This window comes from Entelurus aequoreus, linkage group LG13 (genome assembly GCF_033978785.1).
Source record: "Entelurus aequoreus isolate RoL-2023_Sb linkage group LG13, RoL_Eaeq_v1.1, whole genome shotgun sequence".
In the NCBI taxonomy this organism is placed as follows: Eukaryota; Metazoa; Chordata; class Actinopteri; order Syngnathiformes; family Syngnathidae; genus Entelurus; species Entelurus aequoreus.
The window spans coordinates 56,702,615-56,726,740 of NC_084743.1; the positions used below are offsets into that span (position 1 = coordinate 56,702,615).

Sequence of the window (24,126 nt, forward strand, 5' to 3'; positions counted from 1 at the left end):
AATTACTGCTGTAATCTCATTCTTTTTAATCGCAAACTGCAGCTTATTACATCAGCTAAATAAGGTACCGACATTTAAACACAGAAGGACACATTTTTGTGTAACTACCAAAGTCAGTTTTGACCCGCAGACTATTTTTCAAAAGTCTATTATCCTATTTGGATGATTGAGTTGACTTACATAAGTGAGCGTGGTGAGCGCCCCCAGGTAGCAGACGCACACCAGACCGAAGACAAACCACTCTCTTCTTTTGACCAAGATGTTGGGGAACTCATCAAGCATGGCGGTGATCACACCCTCCAAGCCGGCGAACTGCAGAACAAAACAAAACAACTTGGATGTTCAGCATGTGGCTTATCGGTATGGATGGGTGCCTTTTTACATTCAAACCAATAGAGTACCAATGCCCGGTACCGTGGGAATCGCTACAGTACCAGTTATTGGTCATTTTGTGTGTTCATGTGGCAATAAATGTTAATTTGTTTAAATAATTTAACACGGGCAGCACGGTGGTACAGGGGTTAGTGCATGTGCCTCACAATACGAAGGTCCTAAATAGTCCTGAGTTCAATCCCGGGCTCGGGATCTTTCTGTGTGGAGTTTGCATGTTCTCCCTATGACTGCGTGGGTTCCCTCCGGGTACTCCGGCTTCCTCCCACCTCCAAAAACATGCACCTGGGGATAGGTTGATTGGCAACACTAAATTGGCCCTAGTGTGTGAATGTGAGTGTGAATGTTGTCGATCTATCTGTGTTGGCCCTGCGATGAGGTGGCGACTTGTCCAGGGTGTACCCCGCCTTCCGCCCGAATGCAGCTGAAATAGGCTCCAGCACTACTGCGACCCCGAACGGGACAAGCGGTAGAAAATGGATGGATGGATGGATAATTTAACACCGAACTGATATTGGTTCATGTGCTGACTAGTTGTTATATCTCGTTTTCTTACTTATGTGAGTCCCATTCGCAAGTATATGTGTTAGTTTCGGTTTGTTCTAGGTGTGTTTCCGTAGTCAAAAAGTACCGTAAATTCCGGACTATAAGCTGCTACTTTTTTCTACGCTTTGAACCGTGGAGCCAAATTATGGATTTTTATTCGCTAACGACCGTAATGCAAATAGTTTTCATGAAACACAAGCAAAATCATTGAAAAGGTGTGTTATTGTCTGTGCAAAGGCGCCATCTTTTGGACGAATTTGCTCACTGCAGGTTGTGCGGGGTGAACGCCTCCAGAATTTCTTTCTGTTTAGTGCTTTCAACCGGAAGTACAAATGCCGTTTCTTCTCCTGTTGGTCCATAACGTTTCTATTCGTATGGATTCTTCATCTATCACTACAAGCAACGATTTTAAGTTTTACAATATAACTAAAACTATTCCAACTTATTAAACTGTCCCATGTGTGATGTTTGTAGGAGTGTTTTCATGTATATTCGTATGTGCTATCATTAAGTTATCGTCGTTGACATTAGATAATATGCAAAAACATTTACAAATGCCTGTGTTATTATTATTATTTTTGTATTATTTCAGTTTCACAAATTCCTCAGTAAATTCACCAAGACATCACCGTGGCGTTATTGAGTCTGTTTAGCTGATTGGAGAGCTGGCTTCCACAGCTAATGGGGCCATGACGATGACTTCTGTTTTGTTTGATCAGCCGTTTTACTACTGTTTTACAGACACCGTTTGAAAAACATTTACAAAATCTTTCTGTGTAAATAACTCATTTCACAACGTATATGTCTGCGGCTTTCTAGTCCGATGCGGCTAATATATGGAAAAAAGTATTTCTTCTAAATTTTAGTGGGCGCGGTTTATATGCCGGTGCGCTCTCTAGTCCAGAAAATACGTTAGTCTTTGTCATTTAGCTGAATGTGCCAGTCTTGTCTTTTGTTGTGTCCTATATATTGTTTATACTGTAAGTATTGTACTATTAACACCCCTGCTGTTTGATTGTAACATTTGGAGGTGTCAAAATCGCTATGTAAATTTGCTAATGCTAATGTTACATGTATAGGGCATATCCAATAAATCATCAAGCTAGCACGTTTTGAAAAGTGGGGCTTTACTTTTGAGCACTTTCTATCAGGCATGTTTGCTACAAATACGCCTACTTGCCCGAGTCCACAACCTGCAACAAAGGTATCGAACTACGGTACGTTTGATTTTAAGTAAACCGGTACCTGGTAGTACCGATGGAATTTAGTACCTATCCATACTTATTGAACATTATAGTTCTGTCTTTATGTCTTTTTATAAATAAAATATTCCCTCATGTGCTAGTGTGTAATATCTTTGAAATCCTGCTTAGAAAACCAAAAACTCTTCCATATTACATCTGGAACTGGAAGACACTTTATATGTCAGTATTAAATAAGTATAAATATAAATTTTTTTACTGTTATATTTTTTTATTTTTTTAAAACTCAGATGTGTTTGTTTTTTTTACCTTGTAAAGCTTCTGAGTTTTTGAGTTTGGTCAACTTTTCCCCAAAGACATGAAGGTTTTGGTCATGAAAATGGAACAAGTTTAATATTTATGAATATTTATGACCAACTCGACTCAAGGAGCAACGACTTAGGAGTCCTCAGCAAATGTGTTATTGTATTATGATTACGGTAAACTATAAGATGATCTGTGGTCTGAGTTGTGTTTACAGTCAATTTGTCCCGTTAAATGTATTCAAAACAGATCGGGGGCGACAAAAGTTTTCCAAACGTGGGGAAAAAAAAGTCTGTGTGATGGACAGTGCTAAAAAGAAAAAGTGGATGATATTCACTGAATTAAAGAAATAAATCATCAAAAACATAAAAGAGCGTGCAGCCATATTCTAGCGTATCACTGCCAGTTTGCATCACGCCGGCCAGGAATGTTAAGTTGATATCGAAATGCAGGACATTTATCCATGAAAATATGGAGAAGCTGCTGATGGTGTGTTTGATGGAGAAGCAGCTGAGAGTAGATACCTTAAGAAGTCCACTCTCCAAGCTCAATGCTGTACATTATGATTATTTTACTTTTTAAAACCGCTCTAGTTGACTTAGACTTTATCCTTTATTTCGATCCCAGCAACCAAAAATACTGTCCATCTATACAATTTTAACAAGGTAAATAAAAAACAGAAAATAACATGGTGTGTGTCCGAAAAAGAGCAAGAAGAAGCAAAAGGCTTGGCGTGGCGAAGTTGGGAGAGTGGCCGTGCCAGCAATCTGAGGGTTGCTGGTTCAATCTCCACCTTCTACCATCCTAGTCACGTCCGTTGTGTCCTTGAGCAAGACACTTCACCCTTGCTCCTGATGGGCCAGGTTAGCGCCGTGCATGGCAGCTCCCGCCATCAGTGTGTGAATGTGTGCATGTGTGTGTGAATGGGTGAATGTGAAAAATAGTGTCAAAGCGCTTTGAGTTCCTTAAAAAGGTAGAAAAGCGCTATACAAGTACGACCCATTTAAAAGCTTATAATATCCTGCCACATCACTCAGATATAAAAAACTGATTTTTTTTATCACCAACAGAATACATTGTGACCTTATTTAGCAACATTCACTTAGTACATATCATAATACATGTTATATTATAGTATATAATATTCTATGCAGTTATAGAACACATTTATAATTACATTCATGAATATTCACAAAAACATTTAATATAAACTCATTATTATATCAAATGTGATCTATATTTGGTATTTTGTGTCCTCCTCTTTGTTGTACATATCTAGAATATTGTTTTGTATTTAAAAAAAAAATGGAATTATGTTATTGCTTTGTTTGATTTCCTCATTCAATTGATTTCACAGAGTCACCCCACAAACATATATGTTGTATTGTATTGTTTTTAAATAATATTTCTAATTGAAACATATTTTTATGTTACGTGTTGAAATGATGCTGTTTTAGGGTTGCCAAGCACTGATTAAATGGATTTGATTTAATTTCAACGGGCGACGCAGAGTTGAGATACAAGTGTTTGAGTTAGGAGCTCCGTTACAGAATTAATTAATTAAGTTGACGTACAAGTGTAATTATTGCAGCAATGCAGCACATAGAAAAGGTGCAGAAAGCGCCTTTTGTGTTGTAATATTGATGCTCATAATTCCGGGGGTTCGTGAATGCAACCTCACTGGCTGTAACCGTCATCGGTGCATAATGAGGAAGGTTTCTCATTGTATCCCATTGGGTTGACTTTTTGCCTGCCCTGATGTGGGATCTGGGCCGAAGATGTCGTTGTGGCTTGTGCAGGCCTTTGAGACACTCGGGATTTAGGGCTATATAAATAAACTTTGATTGATTGACTTTGAAGTGCTGTGTTGTTGTGGCTACTGGCCAGTCAGGTCGGCAATAAAGTTTCAAAATAGCTTGTGTCGGGACGTTACATTACTTACAAGTAATATCACATTCAAGCACTTGCTGCACATGGCTGCATTCATTTAGCACCCAAATGAAACATCTTCTTTTTTTAGTCTGGTTACCGCTGTACCATTATGGGACAGGAAATTTAAATGTTATCAGTCGGGTTTAAGGTAATGAATGTGAAAAAGCCACAGGCGGTGCCTTATGAAACCAATAAGACAAGACACAGGTGACACAAGGGTAGTTTGTGGTGAGTACACACACACACACACACACACACACACACACACACACACACACACACACACACACACACACACACACACACACACACACACACACACACACACACACACACACACACACACACACACACACACACACACACACACACACACACACACACACACACACACACACACACACACACACACACACACACACACACACACACACACACATACACACGCACACAGTAATATCCTCAGACGTGAAAAGGAGGAGCAAAGCATCCCTGATGCTGATGCTAAACTGATTAGCAAGACTTGATAAGAGCCTTACGGGTCTCCAAAGCTGGCTGCAGATAAACACAGGCTTATGAAGCCAGGATGACCACAGTGATATCAGGGCATTGTCACCTTGTTTACCAATAAGGAAAATGCAGCAGGCAGCAAGTCAAAGGGAAAAAGGGGGTTTGCAACTTTGCCTTAACAGAAATGCTGATATGACATTTTGTCAGGGCGGTGAGACATGAGATGGACAAATTGAGGCAACAGATTTTTGAAGTGACTTACCGTGCTATCCAGACCCAACATAATGATCATGAGGAAGAAGATAATGGCAAAGAAAGTTGCAGCCGGCATGTTTGCAATGGCTTCTGCATAAATGATGAAAAGCAGACTGGGTCCTGCAGAGGGAAAAAAACAAACAGATTTTTTAAAATGTCATCAAGTTACAGTTATTGGTGAATAGATGTCCTCAGTTTATATGGAACCAATTTAGGGAAGGTTTTTTTTTTCTCCATCATTGTGAGATTGAACGATTGCCGGTCTGTGTTTTTTTTTACCGGCATCCTTGGCGACCGCATCCACATCCTGCTGCCTCATCTCAGCCATGTAGCCCAGCACGGTGAAAATCACAAAGCCAGACAGGAAGCTGGTGAGGCAGTTGACCGAGCTGGTGATCAACGCGTCTCTGAAAGGCAGAAAAAAAACGAGGCTTATTTTCCGAATCTTTTGTAAAGTTTTTTTTTTTTAAAGACTTGTGAATCTAATCTGCAGGAGCGTTCACGTTTAAACTCACTTGTAGCAATTGTTGTGAAAGGGGTTGTAGCTGGCAAAGGCGAGGAGCACGCCAAAGCCCGGACCCAGCGAGAAGAAGATCTGAGCCGCAGCGTCGATCCACACCTTGAACGCGACGGTGTAGACAAGTTAGAGGTGGTTTGGGGTGCACAAAAAAATCCATTCACATACGAATCGCGATTCCTATTCATGCCCACTCTAAATTGATTCATTATTTTCAAAAATGTACAAAAAAAACACTATTTTTTGCATTGAGTTGAGAATTGATTCTGAGTTCAATCGTCACCCCAAAAATCGGAATCAGATCAAATTGTTTGGAGCCTTTATTCACAGCATTTATACAGCATTATTCACATGTGAATAATGCTGTATAATAGACTTTATTTATATTATTCACATGTAAAAAATACCCAAGTGTTTATTGTCTATTGTGAGCGAACTGTGGTGCTGAATTTCCCCCAGGGATCAATAAAGTACTTTCTATTCTATTCTATTCTAAAGATTGACAAACTCCATGTTTGTCACATGTGAAATAAATAGTGATGATGTGCAGATTGATACTGACATATTGATACCAGATATGAATGTTGTAATATAAATTCTCAAATCCAAAAATATCGATACTTTTTAGTTCTTATAGATCAATCAATCAAACAATCAATGTTTATTTATATAGCCCTGAATCACAAGTGTCTCAAATATCATTAACAGGAACACAGTAACTCAACTTGTGAATAAGGGAATGTGTCAGTGTTGGATGGTTTTGTTAAAGTGTTATTTACATGTTCAGTATGTTCACATTAACATGTTCATATAACTCAGGGGTTTGCAACCCAAAATGTTGAAAGAGCCAAATTAGACTGAAAAAAAAAAAAATCTGTCTGAAGCCGCCAAAAATTAAAAGTGTTATAATGAAGGCAACACATGATGTAAGTGTCTATACTAGCTATAATAGCCTACTATCAAAATAACTATGTGCCATAGGCTGACGCAAATCTTTGCTGACAGAAATGTTGGAATGTAATATTTATTCTACACATTTTTACAACATTCAAAATCATTAGTAAAATGGAGGCTTCTCAGAGGGTAAAATAATTCCTGGAAATTACTGGCTTAGAAATGCCAAAGGTATAGATGTGTGTGTCCAAGTTAAAGGAAACGACAGGCTGTCTTCTTCTAATGGATTTATTACAATCTTTGGCAAGCTGGGTAATGTTTGCTGTGGTCTGGAACAACATGGCACACAAACAACTATCAGAAATGCAGTCAATATTACACACAGATAATGTGTCATGAGACATGCAAATATAAATTATATACAAAGAGGATTAAAGTAAAGGAAATTAAATGAGCTCAAATATACCTACAAACGAGGTATAATGATGCAATATGTATGTATGGCTAGCCTAAATAGCATGTTAGCATCGATTAGCTTGCAGTAATGCAGTGACCAAATATGCCCGATTAGCACTCCACAAAAGTCAATAACATCAACAAAACTCACATTTGTGCATTCACGCACAACATTAAAAGTTTGTTGGACAAAATGAGACAAAAAAGGAGTGGCATAAAACATGTCTTACTGTGGCAGCGTCGAGAAAGTTGTACATGTAAACAAACTACGGTGAGTTCAAGGACCGCCAAACATAGTAGGACATAACTGCGCTCGCCAAATAGTCTCTAATCACTGAAGGATGTTTAATATAAACAGTGGAATTTCTAACTTTTAGGGATGTTTGTTTAATGTTTGTCCCCCTACAGAAACCACATTAAAACAAAAAAAAAAGTTTTTCCATCATATTTTTCCATTTTTCATACATTTCCAGAGAGCCACTAGGGCAGCTCTGCGGGTTGCCAACCCCCGACGTAACTGAATTGTGAATTAGTTTTTATTTTATTAATAGTTCTTAATAGTTAATTTGTTTTAATGTGTTTATTATATTACTTGTTTCCTTTATAATGGTTTAAAAACCCAATTTTCGTGTACTTTGTTTGATTTTTGTCCTGTGTTTTTTCTGTTGTACGAGCTTGACTATATTGTTTTTCACGCCACTACATCAATATACTTCAGAGTGTGACAAAATAGGTCTGTTTTCTATTCTTTATGCAACAGGTGTCCAACTCAAGGCCCGGGGGGCCAAATCTGGCCGGCCACATTATTTTATGTGGCCCGCGAAAGCCTGGAAATAATATGCGTTAATAAAACGCTTAATCTTTTCTAACTAAATATATTTGTTCTTTCCCTTTTGACATTAAAAAATATGTACTGCATGCAATTGCATATCTATTAAAATTCAATCTTATCAAAATCAAAATATTATATTATCACGTATTCCCAAAATATTATTTGTTAAAATAAAGATAAATACTGTACATAAATATCTGCTTGACTTATGAGTTCAAAGCAAGTTATCAAACTGTAGACTGTAAAATTGACAATAGATTTTACGGTAAAATCAACTTTGGTACTGTTTTTTTTCCATATACAGTAAGACACTAAAACATTAAAAAACAAACAAAAAAAACATTAAAACAACAAGATTTACGGTAAAAAAAACAAAACTGGCAGCTCTGTTGCTTGAATTTTACCGCTAAAAACAGTGGTATTGTTTCTCCATTCCATCCCATTTATTAAATTTTTTTATATGCTGTAAAAAAAACCCACTGCTTTTACTGTAAAATTCTGGTGACTGAGATGCCAGTTTTTAAAGTAACATTTTTTAATTTTTTTTTGCACTGCCGTCGCGTTGACTTGTACGGGCTGACAGCGTGATCTTTCTCATTTGCAAACGTTTCCATTGGAAAAAGGCTAAAACACTCAAATGAACAAATACATCTTACTTTTTATAGCTTTACGTAATAAACTGTTGAGCGACAAGTCCAGGCTGTATGCTGCCTCTCACTTAAAGTTAGGTATAATTTATGACTTCATCACTGTATGGATTTTCGCCAAATTTGAATGGAAATTCTAAGCCTTGGAATAATATCTAACCAGGGAAGAAGTCCAGGCTGATATATATAGTAAATTATGAACAAATACAAAACCCAAAACCAGTGAAGATGGCACGTTGTGTAATTTGGGAATAAAAACAGAATACAATGATTTGCAAATCCTTTTCAACTTATATTCAATTGAATAGACCGTTGAAAGACAAGATATTTAATGTTCGAACTGAGAAACTTTTTTTTTTTTTTCAAATAATCATTAACTTAGCATTTAATGGCAGCAACACATTGCAAAAAAGTTGGCACAGGGTCATTTTTACCACTGTGTTACATGGCCTTTCCTTTTAACAACACTCAGTAAACGTTTGGGAACTGAGGAGACCAATTTTTGAAGCTTTTCAGGTGGAATTCTTTCCCATTCTTGCTTGATGTACAGCTTAAGTTGTTCAACAGGCCGGGGTCTCCGTTGTGGTATTTTAGGCCTCATATTGTGCGACACATTTTCAATGGGAGACAGGTCTGGACTACAGGCAGGCCAGTCTAGTACCCGCACTCTTTTACTATGAAGCCACGCTGTTGTAACTCGTGGCTTGGCATTGTCTTGCTGAAATAAGCAGGGGCGTCCATGATAACGTTGCTTGGATGGCAACATATGTTCCTCCAAAACCTGTATGTACCTTTCAGCATTAATGGCGCCTTCACAGATGTGTAAGTTACCCATGCCTTGGGCACTAATACACCCCCATACCATCACAGATGCTGGCTCTTCAACTTTGCGCCTAGAACGATCCGGATGGTTCTTTTCCTCTTTGGTCCACTCCAGAGGACACGACGTCCACAGTTTCCAAACACAATTTGAAATGTGGACTCGTCAGATCACAGAACACTTTTCCACTTTGCATCAGTCCATCTTAGATGAGCTCGGGCCCAGTGAAGCCGGCAGAATTTCTGGGTGTTGTTGATAAATGGATTTGGCTTTGCATAGTACAGATTAACTTGCACTTACAGATGTAGCGACCAACTGTAGTTACTGACAGTGGTTTTCTGAAGAGTTCCTGAGCCCATGTGGTGGTATCCTTTACACACTGTTGTCGTTTTTTTGATGCAGTACCACCTGAGGGATCGAAGGTCCGTAATATCATCGCTTACGTGCAGTGATTTCTCCAGATTCGCTGAACATTTTGATGATATTACGGACCGTAGATGGTGATATCCCTAAATTCCTTGCAATAGCTTGTTGAGAAATGTTGCTCTTAAACTGTTCGACAATTTGCTCACACATTTGTTCACAAAGTGGAGACCCTCGCCCCATCCTTGTTTGTGAATGACTGAGCATTTCATGGAAGCTGCTTTTATACCCAATCATGGCACCCACCTGTTCCCAATTAGCCTGTTCACCTGTGGGATGTTCCAAATAAGTGTTTGATGAGCATTCCTCAACTTTCTCAGTCTTTTTTGCCACTTGTGTCAGCTTTTTTCAAACATGTTGAAGGCATCAGTTTCCAAATGAGTTAATATTTGCAAAAAATAACAAAGTTTTCCAATTTGAACGTTAAGTATCTTGTCTTTGCAGTCTATTCAATTGAATATAGGTTGAAAAAGATTTGCAAATCATTGTATTCTGTTTTTATTTACGATTTACACAATGTGACAACTTCACTGGTTTTGGGGTTTGTATAATAGTACCACAACTTCCGAGCTTAATTGATTCTGGGACGGAGCTCTTAACTGAAAACACTCCCCCCTCCCAAAAAAATCATAATTTTATTTAAAAAGAAAACACACTTTTAGATAAGAAATATTGTACAGTATAAAAACATCTACTGTACTACTGTAAGTAGAAAAAAAACAACTCACGGTTGTGCTGAGCAGTTTTTGCCAATCAGGTTTCAGATAAAAGACCACGCCCCTCCAGGCCCCTGGAAGAGTGGCCCCACGGACGAGCAGCACCAGGAGGACCAGGTAAGGGAATGTAGCGGTCACCCAGACCACCTAGAAGGAAATTGATGATACTGCCATTGAATTTATAATAGACACTGTATTATTTACAGCCGTAATGAAAGTGGCGTCATCACTTGTTTTTTTATTTACATCATGGAAAAAGATAATCAAGTGAAGCTGCTAGAAACAGACTTTCAGGTCCGGTTGCTGGTCTCTTAATTGGTGACGCACATAACCAACTCGTAGCCAAAATGATGAACGATAACGAGCGCGATATGTAATCCTCCCATTCTACCGTCAATTCACGCGGCCATTCATCCGCTCTAAGTGACAGCCGCCACCCATTAGCCGTATAGGCGCCTTGTCAGTTACCTTTCCAGATGTCTTGACTCCCTTCCAGATACTGAAGTAGACAATGGTGAAGATGAAGAGAAGGCAGAGGGCCAGCTGCCAGCTGATGGAACCTAACTGGTGCAGACCCGAAGAGCGGTGGACCTGCAACACGTGTCGACTGGAGGGAGATGCAAAAAGGTGAGATATGTTAAAAAGTGAACGCGAATCAAGAGTTGTTGAGGTACTAGAATATGCAATTTCGGTAGAAATTGTGTGTAAATACTGTATGCGCAAGCCGTGGGACACGCGCAAGTCCAAATGAAATGCTAATTAGAGATGTCCGATAATATCGGACTGCCGATATTATTGGCCGATAAATGCTTTAAAATGTAATATCGGAAATTATCGGTATCGGTTTCAAAATTACCGGTATCGGTTTCATAAAGTAAAATACGTAGGGAGAAGTACAGAGCGCCAATAAACCTTAAAGGCACTGTCTTTGCGTGCCGGCCCAGTCACATAATATCTACGGCTTTTCACACACACAAGTGAATGCAAGTCATACTTGGTCAACAGCCATACAGGTCACACTGAGGGCTGCCGTATAAAAACTTTAACACTGTTACAAATATGCGCCACACTGTGAACCCACACCAAACAAGAATGACAAACACATTTCAGGAGAACACCCGCACCGTAACACAACATAAACACAACAGAACTAATACCCAGAACCCCTTGCAGCCCTAACTCTTCAATATACACCCCCCGCTACCCCCCCACCCCCACCAACCCCGCCCACCTCAACCTCCTCATGCTCTCTCAGGGAGAGCATGTCCCAAATTCCAAGCTGCTGTTTTGAGGCATGTTAAAAAAAATAATGCACTTTGTGACTTCAATAATAAATATGGCAGTGCCATGTTGGCATTTTTTTCCAAAACTTGAGTTATGGGTTATGGGTTATACTTGTATAGCGCTTTTCTACCTTCAAGGTACTCAAAGCGCTTTGACGGTATTTCCACATTCACCAATTCACACACACATTCACAAACTGATGGAGAGAGCTGCCATGCAAGGCGCTAACCAGCAGCCATCAAGAGCAAGGGTGAAGTGTCTTGCCCAAGGACAGTTGATTTATTTTGGAAAACCTTGTTACATTGTTTAATGCATCCAGCGGGGCATCACAACAAAATTAGGCATAATAATGTGTTAATTCCACGACTGTATATATCGGTATCGGTTGATATCGGAATCGGTAATTAAGAGTTGGACAATATCGGAATATCGGATATCGGCAAAAAAGCCATTATCGGACATCTCTAATGCTAACGTTAGCATGCAGACAAGATTGCGACAAGCTCCAAGTTATATGATTAATTGGTGTACGCATTCAAAATTAGCGTAAAAAGGTAGCATGCTAACAATTAGCATGTGTCAAATACCAAGGAATATAACTCTGAGGTGTACGGCGGGATACGCGCGAGTCCAACTGAATTCCTAACGTTAGCATGCCGACAAGATTGCGACAAGCTCCCAGTTATATGATTAATAGGTGTACGCATTCAAAATTAGCGTAAAAAGGTAGCATGCTAACAATTAGCATGTGTCAAATACCAAGGAATATAACTCTGAGGTGTACGCCGGCAAAACAGGCCAAAAAAGTTAGCATGCTAAAGATAATAGTTAGCATGTGTCACCTATGTAATGACTGTAAGGTTTACGCCTGCAAAATTAGCAAACATTTTTTTTAGCATGTTAACATTTGCATGCTAACAGTTAGCATATGTCATGTTATGCCAAGTTATATACCATGAATTGATTAACGAGGACCCCGACTTAAGCAAGTTGAAAACCTTATTCGGGTGTTCCCATTTAGTGGTCAATTGTACGGAAAATATACTGTACTGTGCAATCTACTAATAAAAGTCTCAATCAATCAACCGATATGACCCACCTTGTGGAACAATTTCCCTTGTGGATCAATAAAGTTCGTCTAAGTCTAAGTCTAAGTCTGTGCTTTCACATCCCACTTACATGCACTTACGTATAGAACTCCTCGGCGGGGGAGGTGGAGGTGTTGGTCCACGAGACATTGTGGTCGGTGGACATGTAGCTGTTACAGTTGGCCGTATTCCAGCTGTTGGTGCAAGTGGTCCAGGGCAGGGTGGGCTGGAATGACGACAACAGGTAGTACAAGGCCCAGGCCATGATGGTGTTGTAATAGAAGGCAATGTAGAGGGCTATGATGCAGATGGCGAAGCCAATACCTGGATGAGGAAATCAAATCACAGTTAGAAAAAAAACAAACCACACACTTGAAGCCTACTGTATGTTTGCAATACTTTCTAAAGGTTATTTGCCGTGTCACTCATCTTACATAGATACCAGTTGGGTTTTCACGCCGATGCTCAAGTGGCTGACATTTTCCAGGGCCGCGACAATTTACATAGCATCCAATTTCCAAACACCTGGCATTTGGCATGGAAATGTGATGATTTCCATAACACAGATTGAGAAAATCTTTTTAAATGTTCAAGAAGGAGTCATTGCTACTCTGAATGGGGTTAAACCCTGACCTTCTTTCCTTTTTGTAGCCATTTAGTGTATCTGTTAGTGGAATTCAAGTTTGGACCTGAAACCATGTACAAATATGGATCAGTTTAACCCCTGTGTGGTGTTCGGGTCTGTGGGACCCGTTTTCATTTTTTATTAAAAGAAAAATGATACAATTAATACATTTTTCAAACTGAGACTCACTGATTTTGGCTCATTTTCTGTGAAGAACATATATCAGAATACATAATTAATGATCACACACCAAACACCCCCCCTACACATTTCTGTTACATATAAGATGTCCGGGTCCACTGGACCTGGGGCTAATAGAAGTGTGGAAATTGATGTTCTGTGTACCACACACACACACACACACACACACACACACACACACACACACACACACACACACACACACACACACACACACACGCACACACACACACACACACATACACACACACACACACACACACACACACACACACACACACACACACACACACACACACACACACACACACACACAGCAGGCCTAGACAGGAGGAGGACAGAGTGTAGGTACACAGAACATCAGAGGGTCAAATGTGCGAGAAAATGAGAGCAGACAGTGTTGACGAACAATGTTGCAACCTTGTGTGGGAACCGCAGGTGCAGAAACACAATAGAAGAATCCCTGTGGGATGCAGAAACTGGCAGAGAAATTGTCCATGCAACGTTCATATTGTTGTTACTCAGCCAGCGTTAGTGGGTCTGATGGACCCGTAGCATTTTGTGGCTTTTAATGCCTCACAATCAAACACTTTTATGTTAAAATACTGAACAGATGTTTATTGGGATAAGGTAAACATCTGTTTAGTATTTTAACATAAAAGTGTTTGATTGTGAGGCATTAAAAAGGTCCACCATACCCACAAACGCTGGCTGAGTAACAACAATATGAACATTACATTTTTTTTTTTTAAGTTTGCCTATCATTCACAAACACATATGTTTTTATTTTTTTTGTTCATTATAATTCGTAAAATACGAAGTATGAGGTGGCTAACGATGCAGCAGCAAAAAGAGTACACTATTCCGCCGATTAAGCCTTCTAAATAAACATACTAAATCTGCTAATAATATTCCGTTTACATCTTGTGACCTGAATATTAACCAAGTATTAGCGATATTGTTATTATGAATGCTAACGCAGACAATTTTTTAGCGGCGCCGTGATCACAGAGAGCTAACGAGCTTATGCTGCTATGTTGACATATTGAGCCGGTGCACTGCAAAAAGTCAGTGTTCAAAAACAAGGGAAAAAAATACAAAAATTAGGGGTATTTTACTAGAACTAAGCAAAATTATCTGCCATTAGAACAAGAACATTTGGCTTGTCAAGACTTTCCAAAACAAGTAAAATTAGCTAACCTCAATGAACCCCAAAATACCTTAAAATAAGTATATTCTCTCTAATAACAAATGCACTTTTCTTGATAGAAAAAACAAATACGAGACCTTTTTTAAAATATTCTTAAATTAAGTAAATGCTAGTGCCATTATCTTGACATAATGATATGCGCTCGGCATTATATTCTTGAAACCAGCAAACTTACACTAAAAACTACTTTATTTTTCTTAATGGAAAGGCAACAAGGCAACCGCTTGTTACTCTCAGGGTCTACTAGCCGCTCAGGCAAATCATATGGTCTAAGGCCAATTTTTTTTTTTATTGTAATTTTGAAGAATTTATTTGAATGTGCATGAACTATTTCTGTTCAAAATTGTTTGAAATGTTAAATGTTTAAAAATATTAACTGTCAGTTTACTGTATTGAGCCAACTGTACTACTATAAGAGTACATCTTTTCTATTGTTTCATTGAAAATAAAACAGCAAAGTCCATTTGGCTGTCATCTGTTTTCATGATTTTTTATTTCATGCTTGAAAAAAGAAATGATTATTTTGAAAAAGCAGTTTATACTTGTGAGTGTTGCTGACACAGCTTTGCAACAGTTGATATTCTAGTTTCCAGCATGTTTTACTCAATATAGGTCATAAAATCTCAGCAACAAGCTGTAATATCTTACTGAGATCATTTAGGACCAAAACACTTAAAAAAAGTAAAAGATTCTAACATAAAATCTGCTTAGTGAGAAGAATTATCTTATCAGACAGAAAATAAGCAACTATCACCCTTATTTGAGATATTTAATCTTACTTAGATTTCAGTTTTTGCAGTGTGAGCTGCTGCATCACTTCTGAGCTGGTGAAAGTTAATTCTAGCATTATATGAATCTGGCACCCATTGTTATTAAAAAAGTATTGATTTTCAATCGAGAATTGATTCTGAATCGTATCCTTAACTTCAAGAAACAGAAAGGTATACATTCATTTCAATTTCACTGCCCATGTCGCTCAATTTGTGGAATTAGCATCCCCCCCCATGTTGTGTCACCTCATGCCCAGGGCGCCATGGAACTTACCTTTGAAGATGGGGCAGATGTGTTTCCAGATGGAGATGCAGCCATTGCGGTGAAACTGACCGAGAGCCAGCTCCATGTAGAAGAGAGGCACACCTCCAAACACCGCCATCAGCAGGTAGGGCAGCAGAAAGGCACCTGAGGTGAGCGCGCGGGGGACACATAGGGGCAGGGTGAAGAAATACGACATTTCATTAGGTACCCCGTGCACAATTTTAACGACATCACACACAGGCTCCCGGCTAGAAATGGTGCAAAGTTTGTGCGTTTGCACTTAGGTGTTCCTAACATTTGATGAGCTGATCAGAAAAAAGCAGTTAAACATTACCGTATTTTTCGGACTATAAGTCGCAGTTTTTTTCATGGTGCGACTTATACTCAGGAGCAACTTATGTGTGAAATGATTAACACATTACCGTAAAATATCAAATAATATTATTTAGCTCATTCACGTAAGAGACTAGACGTATAAGATTTCATGGGATTTAGCGATTAGGAGTGACAGATTGTTTGGTAAACGTATAGCATGTTCTATATGTTATAGTTATTTGAATGACTCTTACCATAATATGTTACGTTAACATACCAGGCACGTTCTCAGTTGGTTATTTATGCCTCATATAACGTACACTTATTCAGCCTGTTGTTCACTATTCTTTATTTATTTTAAATTGCCTTTCAAATGTCTATTCTTGGTGTTGGGTTTCATCAAATAAATTTCCCCAAAAAATGCGACTTATACTCCAGTGCGAATTATATATGTTTTTTTCCTTCTTTATTCTGCATTTTCAGCCGGTGCGACTTATACTCCGGAGCGACTTATACTCCGGAGCGACTTATAGTCCAAAAAATACGGTACTGCAAACACTATAAAAGTGATTTTTTTAAACTGTGGTACGCACGCGGGCTCCATCTAGTGGTACGCCGAAGAATTAATTAATTAAATATTCAAACACAGTGTCACTGTTCAAACAATTGGCCCCAAAAAATAAAATATACTCATTAAAAATAAAACCTCCGCCTTGTTTTTTAATGAATACTTAGGCCTACTGTATTTAATGTTGGCCAAGTGTTTTCTGAGGGGGAAGCACTGCACTATAGTGTACATCGCGCTTATTTGTACGCTATACCCCTCGCAGAAATTTGGGTTTCGAATCTTTCCCCCGTTTTTTTTTAATAAACTGTCTCGTTTACCGTACGGCCCAAAGAAACATGTAAAAAAAAAAAAGATTAAAACGCAACAATAAATACAAGTTTGACGAATAAAATTGACAATAAAACAAGATCATGCAAAAAATTATGAATACAGTTTAATAGTAAAGATAATGGCAAAAATAAAAGATGCTAATAAGATAAATCATTCTATTTATAAGCAATAGTATTACTAATACTAGTAATAATCCATCCATTTTCTACCGCTTATTCCCTTCGGGGTCGCGGGGGGCGCTGGAGCCTATCTCAGCTACAACTGTTTGTAAATACCTAATTATAATTAAACTACTATTAGTATGCCCTATTTCAAATACTACTAATAATAGGCATTGTTTATGAGCTACACAAATGTTTATTTCAGCAGGTACCCTTAGGGTTGAAATAGTATACATTTGTACAGTACTTAGTATCACATTGTACCCTTTTTGGTTTTACAGTTGTAAGGTTTTTTGGGGGATATTTTTTTATAACTTTTTTAAAGCCTATTTTACAATTTTTTGGACCTAAATTGAGCATTTTTAAACATACAAATGGCTAAATAAACTAAAAATATCAATACTACAGTAGTATTGGCCACTAGAGGAGACCAAACCAATCAGAGCACGCTGTTCAGTATCGTGGCCACTGATTGGCTCTGCATAAAGCAGCGTTACTATACTGTGGATTAGGGACGGCGTGGCGAAGTTGGTAGAGTGGCTGTGCCAGCAATCGGAGTGTTGCTGGTTACTGGGGTTCAATTCCCTTCTACCTTCCTAGTCATGTCCGTTGTGTCCTTGGGCGAGACACTTCACCCTTTGCCTCTGATGGCTGCTGGTTAGCGCCTTGCATGGCAGCTCTCTCCATCAGTGTGTGAATGTGTGTGTGAATGGGTGAATGTGGAAATACCGTCAAAGCGCTTTGAGTACCTTGAAGGTAGAAAAGCGCTATACAAGTATAACCCATTTATCATTTATCATTAAAGGGGACTAAAGGGTGTATTTCATGTCTCAGGTCCTCCATAAAGTTGAAAAACGTATTTAAAAAGGTAGTAAGCAGTTATTTTTTACTTCTCTAGCTATGAAAATATTTGATTTCTAAGTAATGATCCCTGCATCGCAGAAATTCATTTACCAATTAACAGCGATACATGAGGTAGGACTGTTTATTAAAGATATACTTCTGCTCTTCAAGAGCAATATTGCAATTTCGACAGAACATTTCTAAAGAATGTACCTTTAGGTGAAGAAATGATTTTATTCTGTACATCTATTTTTGAGAGTGCATGGGGTCGAAGAAAGTTGCGAGTACCAGCACTTTGACAAAGAAGGTGAAACACACCATAGCAAAGTACGTGATTCTCACCTCCTCCTCCGCTCCCCGCACTTTTTGCAAACAAGTCTTCATTCAAGGCAAAAGTGATTTTTCACTCATCATTTATATATATTTTGCATTGTTATCGGCATGTGAAACTTTCAGTTGCATTGAATAATTAGCCACCGAAAAATGTGTATATCGTCTGTATTATCGGGTTGATTTAATTTCTTTTGTTTCAGTTTTCGTACAGTTCGGTTTACATCGACCATTTTGGAACGGATTACTAAAGAACACAAAGGTACGTCTGTAATGTGATTTCTAATTTTATCAGATTCATTTTTTTAATTACTTTATTGCAATGGTTTCACAAAATCATACAATATCTTTCCCTTTAACATTGCTTCTTCTTTATATTTCAAAGTTTTTTTTTATTTCAAAGAAATAAACATAGATAATTAAAGAAAAAAATACTACTAATAATGTCAAAATATATTTTTTAAAATATATTTTAATTTATATTTGACAGCTTGTGACTGTGACGCTTGCACTTTTGTGTACGCCCGAAACTAAAACAAAGGTACCTCTGTAATATGGTTTCTTATTTAAGGACATTTATTTATTTTTTAAATTAATTTATTGCAATGGTTTCACAAAATTTAACATTTTTTCTTCTTTTTTTAAGAATTAAACAATAATAATGTCATATGTAAAAATTTTTTAAGAGAAACAATGTAAAAAAAAAAAAAGGAATTACATTTTTTTTTTTACTATTTTAATTGATATTTTACAGCTTTTTACTGTATCTTAATAAACATTTTTATATTGCAACAACAATTAACGGTCTTTGTGAGGCTTGCATTGATATCTGGTCACCATGAAATGTACATACAAACATGCAGCAGTTGATAACATCTCCCTTTTCTTCTTTGGGTTTGCATTGGACATTTTGGAATGGATGTTTATTACTTTATTGCAATTGTTTCACAAAAGTATGTGATATCTTGTCCTTTAACATTGCTTAATTTTAGAAAAAAAGAAAGAAAAACTAAATATAGTTAATGTCAAATATTAAAAAAATAAGAAGGACAACAAAATTAATAAAGAACTACAAAAAAATGAATAACAACTATTTAATTTTTAGATAATTTTAAGATAAAACATTTTTTTTAATCTACTTTAATTTGTATTTTACAGCTTTTTACTGTATCTCTATAGACTATTTTATATGTTGACAAAGGACTGGTCTTTGTCACGCATGCACTTCAACATGAAATGTACGCACATTTTGGAACAGATTACTAACAAAAACAAAAAGGTACCCCTGTAATATGATTTCTGATTTTATTCCAACATTTTTGTATTACTTTATTGCAATGCTTTTACAAAAGTAGGCAATATCTTGTCATTTGATATTGCATAATAATAAAAAAAGAAATAAACAATAATTATAAGCAGCCCTTTGAGACACTTGTGATTTAGGGCTATATAAGTAAACATTGATTGATGATATTGTAAATGCCATAAATAAAAAAAATAAGTAAAGACAAGAAATATATATATATATATATATATATATATATATATATATATATATATATATATATATATATATATATTAAATATAAAAGAACTACATCAAAATTAATAATACATTTTTAAATATAATAAAAATACATTTTAGAATAAAATGTAAAATAATATACTATATATACATATACATACATTTATACATACACATATACAGTATATATATATATATATATATATATATATATATATATATATATATATATATATATATATATATATATATATATATATATATATATATATATATATATATATATATATATATATAATAAGGGAATGCCACATAGAAAAAATAAAAAAAAAGAGTAAAAATAAATAGAGAACTACCCATTTATAATAATTTAACAATAATAAAAACATTTTTAGATAAATAAAGAAAACTTTCATCTTTATTTAAATTGATATTTTACAGCTTTTTACTGTATTTTAATGGACTATTTTATTTAATGGAAAAAAATTGTGTTTGTGATGCTTGCCTCAACATGCAACAGTTGATAACATCTCCCTTTTTATCATCCTATCGAAATATCGGTTTACTTCACATGTATTTGTGTGGCTTTTTTTGTGTGTTGTTGACAAAGATAAGAGTTGATTGAGCGCCTGCCTGACAAACAGCTTATTAAGCACGCAGAAGACTGAGGCTGTTCTAATAAAAAACACACGCACACACACAATTAATAGTGTTGCCTCTATCAAGTGTCTCCCTGAGCCCATCTCTGCTTCACACATACACACAACACAGGAAATTGCAAAGACCTTATTATTGCAGTTTCAATAAAAGTGGAACGCGTCGTGTTTGCTGGAGCACACAAAATAATTGCTTACCTTTGCTACTTAGATCGTGTAGAAAACCACATAAATCGACATGTAAGTAAAAAAAAAAATAACCTGCTCACCTCCTCCATTTTGGTAGCAGACGTAGGGGAAACGCCACACGTTGCCCAGGTCCACTGCGTAGCCAATCACAGAGAGTAAGAAGTCCATCTTCTTGCTCCAGGTCTCTCTGGGACGGTCCAAGGTGGTTTGTTGGACCACGAGAGTCCTGAGGCCTCCCGCCGGTGCGGAGGAGGCCCCTGCAGGCGCGGACGCCGTACCTGCGGGGGAAGCATCGGGAAGCCCCGCTCCTTCCTTGGAGCTCTGAGGGCCAGACGTGGTGAAGCCGTTGGACACCTGTTGACCGGAACCCGGGCTCTTCGGTCCTCTCTCCGCCAGACCGTCAGCCAGCATCAGTCGACAGTTTTCCTCCTGCGTCCCTTCGTCTTTCGCCTCCTCGCTCCCTTTGCCTCGCTCGGCCCCGGCCTCCCATTTGTCCTTTGTCAACACGCTTGTCATCATCACGTCTTTCGTCTCCATCTGGTGCTGCTGTCTGTGTTTTCGGTGAGGCGGGTTAGGGCTCGGAAGAGGTTCTCAACGCTGATGAAAGTAAGACGATCCTGCAGTCTGGTATGGCGCCCATCAGGGGAACAAACACGGGTGTCGGAAAAACTGAATGAAACGTGTCGTTCTTTGAGGCGAGGACGTAGAAGACTTAGAGGACTTTGGATCTTCTGTTTGTTATTGAAGGCCCTCTGCAAAAAACAAAGAAACCAGTTGACACAAACACAATGGAATACAGTGGTACCTCAACTTAAGAGTGTTTTGAGATAAGATTATTGCTAGAGATGGACATAACCGAAACACCGGAAGGAAAAAAGTGAGTGTGAAGGACAGTGCCGAGAAGGAGTGGATGATACTCATTGAATTAAAGAAAGCAATCATCAAAAAAACGGGACCGAGCGTGTCGCAAACTTTGGCGAAGCAATTCGAGTCTGCACTACAATGAAGCAAAATGAGTCCAACCCCAGCCAAGGATGTTGAAAATAATATCTATACGGCAGGACATTTATCCATGAAAATATGGAAGAGCTGCTGATGGTGTGTTTGACGGAGAAGCAGCTGGATAGAGATACTGTAGAAGTCCACTCTCTAAGGTAAATGCCGCACATTATTATTGCATTACTTCATAAAACTAATGTACTTGTTAGTGCTGCTCAGTGGCCTTGTGGAGGGGGGCGGTAAAGCTCGGTTGGTAGAGTGGCCGTGCCGGCAACTTGAGGGTTCCAGGTTCGATCCCCGCTTCCGCCATCCTAGTCACTGCCGTTGTGTCCCTGGGCAAGACACTTTACCCACCTGCTCCCAGTGCCACCAACACTGGTTTGTATGTAAAAGCGCTTTAAATCACTAGAGAAAAGCGCTATATAAATATAATTCACTTCACTTGTGGTTAGAGTGTCCGCCCTGAGATCGGTAGGTCGTGAGTTCAAACCCCAGCCGAGTCATACCAAAGACTATAAAAATTGGACCCATTACCTCCCTGCTTGGCACTCAGCATCAAGGGTTGGCATTGGGGGTTAAATCACCGAAATGATTCCCGAGTGCAGCCACCGCTGCTGCTCACTGCTCCCCTCACCTACCAAAGGGTGAACAAGGAGATGGGTCAAATGCAGAGGGTAATTTAACCACACCGAGTGGTACTTTTTAAACTTACTACATTGATTATTTATTTTCTAAAACATTTTTCTTCTTAAAAAGCACGCTAAAATTCATTTCAACGGGAGACGTTGATTTAAGATACGCGTGTTTTGAGTTAAGAGCTCCGTCACAGTACCAAATTGCAAAGAACTACACTGCACACAACTTTTTCCATCGAGGGACACATACAGGAACATTTCAGGATGCGTGTGGACTACTTTAACCCGAACCAATCCATCCATCTATCCGTCGGTCCCCGCTTTGCACTTTACACACTAGGGGTGTGTGAAGTGCAAACCGGGGACCGTATGTCCATTTGAGCTTTTACACCAATTTGTTTTTTATCCGTAACTTTTGCAAGCGCATCGAAGAAAGAAAACACGTCGATCGACTTTGCCCGTGCAATTTCACACGTACTGGATCTCTTTCCCCGGCTTATCTGATCGAAGCCTTGTGACGGTCAGATGTTAGGAGGACAGGAACGAGCGTCGCTGACATTTTCGTCACCTTTGAAAGTGGAGATCGTCATAAAACCGGAGACTTTTACACGAGAGCTCATCTCAATAACCTCATTCATCAGTCGCATTGTTTATATATTCACTACCTCAACATGCACAACTCACTCCACATGGCAACACAATTGAATTTGAGTCCGTCTATCCTAACATAGGGGTCATCCTAAAGGTGACGTCTTGATTGCAGTCACCCTTTTCTGCTTAAGTCTTGAGTCATAAAAGCGTGCAAAACACAACGTAATACAAAATGGAATGTTTTCAGCAGCAACCAGCTCGGTTATAGATCGAGTTGTCAAACACACACACACACACACACTGACCTTCATGTGCAAACAAAGTCTTTCAAAAGTAAAAAAAAAAAAGAAAGAAGGAACAGAGGAAAAACCAGTAGAGGAATACAAAGGCATAGCAAAAGTATGCTGAAGTAAAGACGAGGGAAACTAGAAACTCCAAGTGCAGACATATAGTATCTTAAAGCTTTAACTCAGTGAAAAAAAAACGACATAAAAAAGTGTCGCACATAAATCCGCAAGTACACACATTACCTGTTGAGTGGGAGAAGGTGTGTCTAGGAAATTAACAGCATTTAGGAAAATCCTGCAGAGGTGCAAAAACTTGCCAAGGAAACTCAGAGTGTAGACTACGAGAACATCAGTACAGCACGTTTATCCATTGAGGTCTTGAACCTCTCTCGTTTCTCTCTCTCTCTCTCTCTCTCTCTCTCTCTCTCTCCTCCTCCTCCTCCCCTGCCATGCAGCACACACAGTGACACACATGAGAGACGCAAAGTCATATTTAGCCAAGGATGCACAAGCGCGTGCGGGGGATAGATCCAGGATAAGAGGTTGCGCAAGCTGACGCAAGTTTTGCTCTGATAAAAAATATGGTGATGAAACCAACAGTATCAGAACTGATCTTGTATCCCGGTGGTGTCAAACTAATTTTAGCTCAGGGGGGCCACATAGAGGAAAATATATTCCCAAGTGGGCCGGACTGGTAAAATCATGTCATGACAACATAAAGATAAAGACAACTTCAGATTGTTTTCTTTGTTTAAAAATAGAACAAGGACAGTCTGAAAAAATACAGATAAGACATTTTGGAGGAAAGTTC

At 38.3% G+C, this 24,126-nt stretch overlaps 1 protein-coding gene across 1 annotated transcript in view; it reads right to left on the reverse strand.

The window, feature by feature from the left end:
- The window catches only part of slc6a4a (solute carrier family 6 member 4a), a 39,759-nt gene extending 16,004 nt beyond the window's left edge, over nt 1-23,755 (reverse strand). The window contains exons 1-10 of the mRNA XM_062068068.1: nt 23,559-23,755; nt 20,884-21,555; nt 15,896-16,030; nt 12,917-13,139; nt 10,912-11,050; nt 10,456-10,590; nt 5,654-5,757; nt 5,418-5,545; nt 5,146-5,258; nt 181-312 (exon numbers count right to left, since the gene is read on the reverse strand). Of these exons, the coding sequence (XP_061924052.1) occupies nt 181-312; nt 5,146-5,258; nt 5,418-5,545; nt 5,654-5,757; nt 10,456-10,590; nt 10,912-11,050; nt 12,917-13,139; nt 15,896-16,030; nt 20,884-21,340 (1,566 nt within the window). The 5' untranslated portion in view covers nt 21,341-21,555; nt 23,559-23,755. The remainder of the gene's footprint in view (nt 1-180; nt 313-5,145; nt 5,259-5,417; nt 5,546-5,653; nt 5,758-10,455; nt 10,591-10,911; nt 11,051-12,916; nt 13,140-15,895; nt 16,031-20,883; nt 21,556-23,558) is intronic.
- Between the last annotated feature and the right edge of the window lie 371 nt (nt 23,756-24,126).